The sequence below is a fragment of the Parus major genome, chromosome Z (assembly GCF_001522545.3).
Source record: "Parus major isolate Abel chromosome Z, Parus_major1.1, whole genome shotgun sequence".
NCBI lineage: Eukaryota > Metazoa > Chordata > Aves > Passeriformes > Paridae > Parus > Parus major.
In genome coordinates, this window is record NC_031799.1 from 62,008,621 (window position 1) to 62,018,477 (window position 9,857).

Below are 9,857 nucleotides of genomic sequence, written 5' to 3' on the forward strand. Positions count from 1 at the left end.
AGCTCTCCATCAATGGACAACAGAGGAGGGTATATGTAAGGAAAATAGATACCCTCCATATTTTATATATATAGTATTATATATGTTATATATTCCCTCCACATTATATATATATATCCATATATATATACCCAAGTACATAAGGAAAATATTAAAATAGGTATTACTGCTCATAAATATTCATGTAGCTGATGTAATTCCCAGGTGTTTAAAAAGCAGAGCTACTATTTTGTGAATGAGCGCCTGGCATTGAGCCATGCTCCCAGCACTGCCCCTTGTGCTTTGTGTATTTTTATTTAGTTCTCAATAAAACTTTTATAACTCATTCCCACTTGGGGGTCTGAGTCGTTTATAGCACTATGTTATAATATTTATTATAGGTTTCCATACATTAAACAAAACAGTTAAGCTGGTATTTCTTGTATCACTTTTCTATTTCCATATTTATTTCTACAGAGAGTGGTTTGTGGCATTAAAAGGACAAGTCCGGGTTGCTGAAAGACACTTCCAATGACCAGGACTTGTACAGCTTATATAATGCACTGAAAGAAAACAATAATAGGTTTAATATAACTTCCTAAACAAGCAAAATTAATTTCTCATCGGCCATCAGTGGAATTCTTTCCAAAAGAAAGGCTTCTTTTCTTCACAAAGATGAAAGCAACATGTGGCATTGTTACATGTTTTTAATACATGTCTTCTCTAATGACATTACTTCTCTGTGCCACTAGACTGTGCTGCATTTGTTTATATTTGTGCTGCCACTGCATTTGAGTATCTGGCTTCAGTTCTTGCACATGGTCTCTCCTTGCACTTCATTCCAGTTACTTTCAGTTCATTCCAATTAATTACCAAATAGAGTTCATTGTACAAATATTGTACAAAATCCCCCAAACAATGTGCACTGAAGTAAGCAATGCTTTTCATAGCCAGCTGCTGCTTCATTCTTCTTCCAGACAGACAAATATGAAGAGAAACAACAAGAGCACCTGCTTCACTACTGAGCCAGGACCTGAAATGTAATATTTATTTTCATTTTTCCATCTTGTTTAGAAAAGCAAAATCAGTGCTGCACTGCTGACATGCACAAATGATCAAGGAAAAATGTGCCAGCAGGGAAGTCTTAGGATCTCCATAATGCACTTCTGTGGCAGGCTCTCAAATCAAAAAGCTGACTGGCGAAAATTTACCCTCACCTATTAAAACCAGACATATTTTCCAAGAAGGAAAGAGAAGACAACACACATTGCTGTCTCTAAACAGCACTTTTAATGAAAACATGGTCCTTAATTTTGTTAAAATCAGTTTTATGCAGTTCACATACAATAAAATCACAACACTGCCCTTCTCCAAAGAGATCCTTTTTTATAATAAATCTTGAAAATTATTTGCTCCATAGTTTTCAGACTTCTAGCTAACAGATAAATGCCATCAACTTGTGGACTGAGTCTACAGTTTTGAAATACCTCTGAAACTAGTGTAAACTTTCAATGTGTAATGCACACATTGATAATATAATCTAACCTCTGCAAACTATTCAAGTGCAGAAAGCCTATCACTCTTTACCTGCTGTTACAGTGGGAATAAGAATTTAAGACTTGCTTATTTATAAGCAGCTTTGTCTCTACTTTTTACAATTGAAGTTTATTTTAGGAGAACGATAATTTCACCTGAGACCAACAAAATATAATATGCTACCCACTTGACAGCTCATTATTTCGACAGCAGACTGAACTGCAATTTAAATTTTTTGCTTTCTTTTGATCTATTTTTCCCCCATGAATGTCCTTATGCAAAAAAAAAACAAAACAAAAAAAACACCAAACAAACAAACAAAAAAAACAAAACAAAAAACCCACAAAACAAAGAGAAGAAATGAAAAAACACCAAAACTTGTAACAAATGGATTACTTGTAAGAGTAAGACATTTTTCCTGTTAAGGGTTGCTTCAGAGAGGGGAAAAAAATTAAATATAATTGGAATGCATGTGTTGTTTAGAAGTGTCACTCTGAAGGATAACTTCACTTATGAATACCATGGATTAAGGAAGCAGAAATACGACTCTTAAAAAGAGTAATTTTGTTATGGAAGGAGTTTGCTTGTTCAGGAAACCTAAGTGACCAGGGGTAATGAAAAAAAATCAGTTAAATGTGATATCACATTTACCTCAATAACATCTGTAAGTAGACAGACTGCTTTATAGACTGACTTCGTAATAATCATCAAAACTACCCTTAAAATTATATTGCTTTTTAGCCATATTAAAATATTTATGCTACCCTATGTAGCATGTTCATTCATAAATATATTACAAATGTATGTGTTTCCCTAATCATTACTTAAAGATTGATTTGGCAACTATTTAGTAGCAACAGCACAGTAATGAGCATAAGCACAACAATTAAACAAAGTAGTTTATTGGTAATTGGCAAGAGAACAATGTTTTTGAATACTTTTTCTATGTCAGCCTCTGCAGAGAAAACATGTAGCATATTTACAAACACTTCTTTCCAGCAAATATTTATAGAGCAAACAGCTGTATTCAAACTGAAGAGCAGACAGTAAGGAGTGGAAGGTGATTTTACAGAAGTTTCAGAGCAAGAAGACTTTTTTAAATTTGGCATGCTTCTTATGATGTTGATTCCCCATGGCCTTTATAATCATTCATGCTGCTTACAATCTCAAATCATTGGTTTCCAAGGGACACGGAACAAGCAGTCTTAAATTCAGCTTGCCTTATTTCTGTGAATAGTCCCATAAAATCTAACTGAACTACTCACATATACAAGGCCCATGACAACTCTTTATAAATGAGTTTGTCTGTCAAGCAAACATAATTACTTAATGTTTACTCTTTAATAAGTATGTGGTTTTAAATGGCCATGATCCAGATAAACAAAAGATTTAAAAAAATTATTGCATTTTTGTGCAGCAGTAAAAGTAAAAAGAAAAAGATCCTCCATAAAAATTGTGTACATGCATTTTAATTGGCAATTCATCAAAATAATTCACAATTAACAGCAAAGTAACAACGTTTATGTCAAGCTAAATTAGCGTATATACTTGTAGCAGAGGCAGAAACAGCTGTTACTCTGTTTGCATAAACTTCCAGCAGAATGTGTCTGGCAAAGTTAAGCACGAACATTTCTGCTTCATAAAAAATAGTTTCAAGACTGCAAAAATGCAGAGGGCCAAATGTCTCATTAATAGGACCACTCAAGTGAGTAAGCATTGTTCAGTCAAACAAGGACCAGGCCATCACAGCTGTACTGTATTCTCAATCCTGTGCATAAATTAGAGTTTTTAATGTGCTCATGAAACCAATATTAGAAACAAACAGGGAAATGGCACAATCCAAAAGGCACCTTCTGTCTGCCACCCCCAGTGACACTGTGTGATGTCTTATTCTCCAAGCTGCACTGCAGACTTTGCCAGACTGCATACAGAATCGGAAGAAAAAACAACATTGAACTTTTTTAAACACAGAGCACAAAGAACAACATTTTGACATCTACAGCTAGTCTATGAAAGTCATTATGGAAAGCCCCAACTGTGATAAATGCACAAAGCTGTTAAAATGACTGTTTAAAGAAACTGATTTTAAATTCAAATGTATCAGTTTTTTAAAATTTACACTTTGATTTAAGTTGCTATAACAGGCTTATTACTAAGCTCAACAGCAAGTGAGAACTTAGAACTGTAAAACAATATACAGCCACTAACACACTACTGTTACCTCGTGATTGTGCAACAATGCTCAGACTTTCTTATCTTTTTCTTTTTAACTATTTCCCTTTTGTCCTGTGGAACAACTATTTTATTTAGCCCAATTTACCATAAATGTAACACCTGTGATTTTCCTCATTAAAAGCAAAATGGACAGGGTTATGGGATGAAAGGACAGGGTATGGACTACAAAAGGGCTAGTTAACATAAGCCATTATACTGCTGCACTGATAAAGCTCATTTATATTCACCAGATGATTAGTTCAATCAATATTTACTCCTGTGTACATCTTCAGCTATAAAGCATACAATCTTCAGTTTCACAGTGCAGACTTTAATTTCTGGGAATTCACTGCACCGCTTGAGAGGTAGGAATTTCTTGGATAACTTGGGAATCTTTCACCCCTTCGAATTTATTTTCCTATATCAGGTAACCAATGTGCACACTATGGCAGACCCTGGGTCCTGGAATTGTTTAACAAAACTCAGTACTGTTAAAGGTATACCTTACCTACATGTTTCTGAGGACACAAACATCACTCTGATATACAGAAATATGTTCCACAGCGTCCTAAAGACTTTCCACACATTATCACAAGTGCATTTTAAACAGGAATTATGACTTCCAGAATTCTTGTCTACTCGGGACTTTTTTTCTTCCTGATAGATTTACTCCTCAAATGCCAAACATAGTTTTTTAATAAAAAAGCAAAATTTAAATGACCTCTACTACTGTACTGTCAAATTAGAAAAATCATACCAACTTACTGCTTGTGACTAGATTTGTAAAAGGCTAACAGTGGAAGTCATATATTTTCTATAACACAAGAGAAAAATTATTCCCAGTCAATGCATGTGGTATTTTTGTAGTTTTTAAATTAACTGTCACCATACTTCCATCTATGAAAAACAAATGTAACTTAAAAATAAATAAATTATATGATGAAAAAAATCTTTTATCTATATGATATTAAATCTTATAGTTATCTATCGATAAACTTTCATTATGTATTCTCCTCTCACCCCCAATACTGTAACATATTACAGTTAAAGATAAAAGGAAGATACCATATGAAATTTAAGTATGATCCAATGCAAAGTAGAACTATAGCTGAGGTACAAATGGGCTCTCATGCTTTCTCCTTTACTTTGTTCATTCTAGAGAGGTGTCACTGTTTACTGACTATACATATCTGTATTTTTTGTTACATGATACAGTTTATTACAGACTCATGATTTTCAAAGCATTTACTGACATTTATTAAAATTTACCTGCAAACATCTAACACCAGAAACTTGTGCTTTATCACCTATCAAGGAGTCCCAATGAAGTGAAATAACATTATTCAATTAAGGAGTCGCTAGACGCACCGTGAGGACAAATTGGTTTTAAAGTTCTGGTAGGGTAAGGTCCTAAGTCTGCTCTTTAAATAGTCAATGCAATTGATGCATTTTAGATTATTAATGTTACATATTACAAATAGAGATGTATTTATTTTTTCTGCAATAAATTGAAAAAAAAATTTCCTTTGAAGTTAATAAAGATTCCCTGCACTCATCCCCTCAATTAAGAAGAACTTCAAAGTTAGCCAGTCTATTTGTATATGTTACTTAATAAGCTTGCTTAGAAATACTGCAGATAGAATTTGTTTGATCACTTTTCTAATTTCTTACAAATATTTCAGTCATACCAAGAAATACAGTAACTACACAACATCATGTAACATGCGTCACTGCTCAGTCCTGACACCAAGAAGAAAATACTACACAGAAACCCTCTTAAAATACTTGGCTTCAGGGGTTTGTGGTGCTACTTTTCTTTAAGACATAACAGAAAAAGCTTTTAATAAGATTTCAACTAAAAGTTAAAATATTACTTTGGTAATAAGTGGAATACTTGGTTACTGATGTCACTTTCACCATTCAAATAGTTAAAATCACAAAACTGACTTTAGTATGTTTTGTGTATGAGTAGCATGTTCCCAGAGTAAAAATAGCTATTTTGACACTTTTTTTTTGCCACAGACAACCCTCCACATTTGCATAACAGCTGCATTATACGCAGAATTGACTAACTTTTAATAGCTTTAAACTTTACAAATCATTTTAGTGAGAAATAGACTACAAGGACAATTTTTCAGTTAAATAGCACAATCATTTTAGTGCATTTTCTGTACTCTTTTTCTAAAAAAATACATAGGTTCATATTCTATGGTCTTAACTCCCTCACAGGATGTTGCCAGGAGTGGGACAGAAGGAAGGAAGACTGTGATGAACGCTCACTGTGAATTTCTTTTACACCTATGTTTGCCTCTATAAAATACTGGTAATAAAAGTCATCAACCTCAAAAAGTTCCATTTTCCGAGGGAAGTATATGGACCTACCCTAACAACAAATGCTCAGTTGTACATTGTTCTGCTTTAAGTCAGTATGGCTACGTCTTCTTAATGGGATTGAAATCAAGGTTTGAAGTGCAGAAAATTATTATTTTGGATAGAACATCACCAACAGCTGAAAATGTTAGCTTGGCTTCCTCGGGATGGGACGACTGACAAGTCTGTGGGGCTGTCCAGTGATTTGGGATTCAGCAGGTGCTGAACTTAACAGAAGCTGGTTATTTTCAGGCCTCCATCTCCAATGTGGAGCAGTAATGAACCACCCTGCACATCCCAGGCATGTTGTGCTAACTGCATCAACTGCAGTTTGGAAGGATCACAGCTCAGCTGGGAAAGTTTGGAGGAACAGCTCACATGTTCAAGACTGAGCACTTCCTCCTTCAAACCAACTGCAAATACAGTTGAAAACAACTACACCTCTAGAAGAAGGCTCTCAGCTCTCTAAAAGCATGAATTCATGGGAGCTCACAATCTGTGAACTGTGACACTCTATATCTATTTCCGTTATTTTGAAAGTCACAGCAGACAGATGCTCAATTAATGTGTAACATTCGCTTTTAATTGAGGCGGTGTGAAGCACTGCTCTTGCCTCGACACACACCTGTTGTAAAACTTCACTTTACTGACCTCTAGCACATCACCTCTGAACAAGGATGAAAGCTGCCTGTTTTTCTCCTCCATCCATCCCAGCCCTTATTTCCCCACCTGTAAGTTCCCTATTGAGTAAGGATAAATACAGCGCAAATACTAATTTGCATTCTAGGGGCAGAGCTGCATCTCCTCAGAGTAGCTGACAGCACAGCTAAAGGGGCGGCAGAGAGAGCTGGGGCAGATCCCACAAGAGATGCTGCCAGATGTGCAGCAAGATCTACCTCCGTCTCCCTGTCCAGGGCAGTTAGACTGCCCTCGGCCTTGTTAAGAAGGAAAGCATCTGAGGAGAGGAATCTCTTCTCCCTCTCTTCACCGTTGCACAGCCCATCCACCCCAGGGCAGGGGATGAGAGGTGTGGGAGCAATGGTTTCTGTGGATGAACTGCCCACAAAAAGGGGCGTTTGGGCTCCTGACCAGGGGTCACTGGATGGGCACGTTTTGAAAAACAACCCGAAACAATGACTGACTGGCTTTATTCAAATTGGAGGTGCTCTGCTGCGCAGAAAAAGAAAGAATGAAAAAACCCAAACAAAACCAAAACCCACAAAAAAACATAAACAAACAAACAGAAAACCTCCAAACCAAGCTGTAACGGGGCCACTTGACAGAACTGAGTGTTTTCCCTCTCTTTCCTGTTGCTTTTAAGAAAAACAAACACCGTTTAGCAGGCTCTTGCCAGATGCCCCACAACCAACACCCTAACAAAGAACGCTGGGGGGAAAGAAGGTATTTTTAAGCTGATCTGTGCGAATGTCATAGTAACAATTCCTTTAAAGCGAATTATACACGTGTGGTTTTGCAGTGTGTTAACACATGCTGTTACAGGAGCTGGCATCGAACAAGCTGAAATTCTAGCTAGAAGTTCTTCCTAGTCTGTGTGTGTGTGTGTGTGTGTGTGTGTGTGTGTGTGTCCGTCCCCTCCTTAAAGTGAAGATCAAGAAATCTGCATGCAGTGTCGCTGTCAACCCCCAGCGCGTCCCACTCCCCATAAACCCTTTTCCTCCGTTCTAATACGCTGGTAGAGAATACTTTTTGTCCCTTTTACCAAGCCCTGGGTGAGGCAAGCAACCGCTCTGCCAAACTGGGTGATAAAGGGCAGTGTGGAAGATGGGGGGCGAAGGAGCTGATGCCTCAGTTGATGCCATCCGCGGGGGCCCCGCGGATGCCTGCGGCTGGCAGGGGCTGTTCCTGCTCCGGCGTCAGTGTTCGCCTGGCCCGGAGATGGGGCGCAAGGGGAGTCTGGTCCTGGGAGACGGGGAAAGAACACATTCCCACGTCCTCCGCAGCGCTCCACACCCAATTGGGTGCCCGGCGCGCCAGCACGCAGCCCCTCTCCAGCCCCAGAGGACCAGCAGCTCTCCCTGCCTGAGGCGTCCCGTCGGTGACGATACTCTGTTCTCCAGCGGGACCCTCACCGGGTGCTGCTGCAAACCCTGCGGGAGTCTCTCACCGCCCTCCACGACAGGACTGCGCAGCAAGCACAGGCTCGGGGGCCCGAAGAGACCTGCGGGCACGGGACTCCAGGGCAGCGCAACCCTTACCGCCCAATTAGCAACCCACCTGGGGAACGGGGGCGACGTGACGCTTGGGGAACAAAGTCCAGATAACTTTTGGGGAGAAACGGGGAGCCCCTCTCGGCGCTGGCAGCGACCCGGGACCGAGCTGCAGCGGGTTCTGCCGCACGGGACACCTGCCGCGCCCCGCGGGGCAGCTGCGGCTGCGGACCTCACGGCACCTACACTGCCGAGCACCTGAGCCTCCCTCCTGCCTGCCCGCCACGGGCCGGGAAGCGCCGGGCTTCCCAGGACAGGTAGGCGAGGGGTGTCCGCCCACCATCTGCCGCGGAAGGCTCCTCGCTCTGGGTCGCGGCCCCCGCGGGTGCAGGATTCACACGGTCAGCAGCCACGCCGGCGGGCGGGCACGACTCATCAACTTTCTTCCCCCGGACCCTCTCCCCTAATACGAAACCTCTTCTCCAGCCCGTTCCCCAGCAGCGTTCCCAAAAGAGAGCCGTCCCCCGGCCCGCTTACCTCGCATGGTGTTGGTTCCCCGCTCCGCGCAGTCATGAAGCTAGGAGCCCAGGAACCGCACCGCACAGATCCCGTCTCAACAGCCGCGAAGGTGGCAGCCGCCGCAGCTCTGCTCCGCCGGGAAAACCATACCTCCGGGGCGGCTCCGCGGGGCGCGGCTCCGCGGGCTCCCCGCCGCCGGGCGCGCTGCTCCGGGGCGGCCGCCCCGCGACTGCCCACGGCGGAGCCTCTGCGGCGGGGCCGGGCGTGCGAGGGGCTGAGCAGGGGAGGAGGAGGAAAGGAGTTACGTTAGAAAAAAACAGGAAAAACACGCGGAGGCAGAAGAGAGGGGGGTGCCGCGTGGATGGCAGAGCATGTGCGCTTTCACATGACAACGGCGCCCCTCAGCAGCTCCCCGGTGCGGATTTCCACTGCGCAGCCACAGCAACGCACGGAGCAAAAATGAGACCCAGTGAGAAAGCGGCAAAGGGGCTTATAGCGGGGGGTGGGCGGTGCCGCCGCCGCTGCCGCCCCGCCCGCTGTCAGCGCCGCCGCCAATCGCCGCGGCCCGCCCGGCTCCGCCGCCGCGGGTGGCCCCGAGTGCCGCCACCCGGCCCAGCCCGGCCTGGCCCGGCCCGGCCCGGCCGTGAGGGCTCCGCGGGCTCGGCGCCGCTGCTCACCCCGCTCGCGGCTGCCCCGCCGGCCGGGCTGCGCTGGGCGGGGAGCTGCGGGCATGGGGCCGGCGTGCAGGGCTCTGGAGCCTGCGGAGAAAGGCAGCGGGCGCAGAGTCGCCCCGTGTGGCGCTGCTAGCGAGGAGGCGGCGTCTCCGGGGGGAAAGGCGAAAGCGCTCGGTCACCACGGTGTGACCGTCATCGGGAAACTGCATTTTCCGACGGGAATGGGAAAGTTTGGTGGTGAGTCATTTTCTCATTAAAGAGTGAATCTGGACGTCGAAAGCAATTTGTTTTCCGGTGGAGATGGTTCTGCAGAAACCGGTGTGTTCTGCGGCCGGCGGGATTTTCACGACTCACAACTCTCCCTCTGATTAACTGATAGACAAACCGACGTTCGTCC

General features: G+C 43.0%; 1 protein-coding gene across 3 annotated transcripts in view; it reads right to left on the reverse strand.

Annotated features, from left to right (window-relative positions):
- RORB (RAR related orphan receptor B) overlaps positions 1–9,247 on the reverse strand; it is a 136,023-nt gene extending 126,776 nt beyond the window's left edge. Inside the window, exon 1 of one of the 3 annotated variants that reach the window (XM_015615293.3) lies at positions 8,805–9,245. In XM_015615293.3, coding sequence (XP_015470779.1) covers positions 8,805–8,811 — 7 coding nt within the window. In that variant the 5' untranslated portion in view covers positions 8,812–9,245. Of the gene's footprint in view, positions 1–8,804 lie in introns of all 3 variants that reach the window. The other 2 variants (XM_033520598.1, XM_015615295.2) reach the window with 2 other exon arrangements.
- Positions 9,248–9,857: the final 610 nt, after the last annotated feature.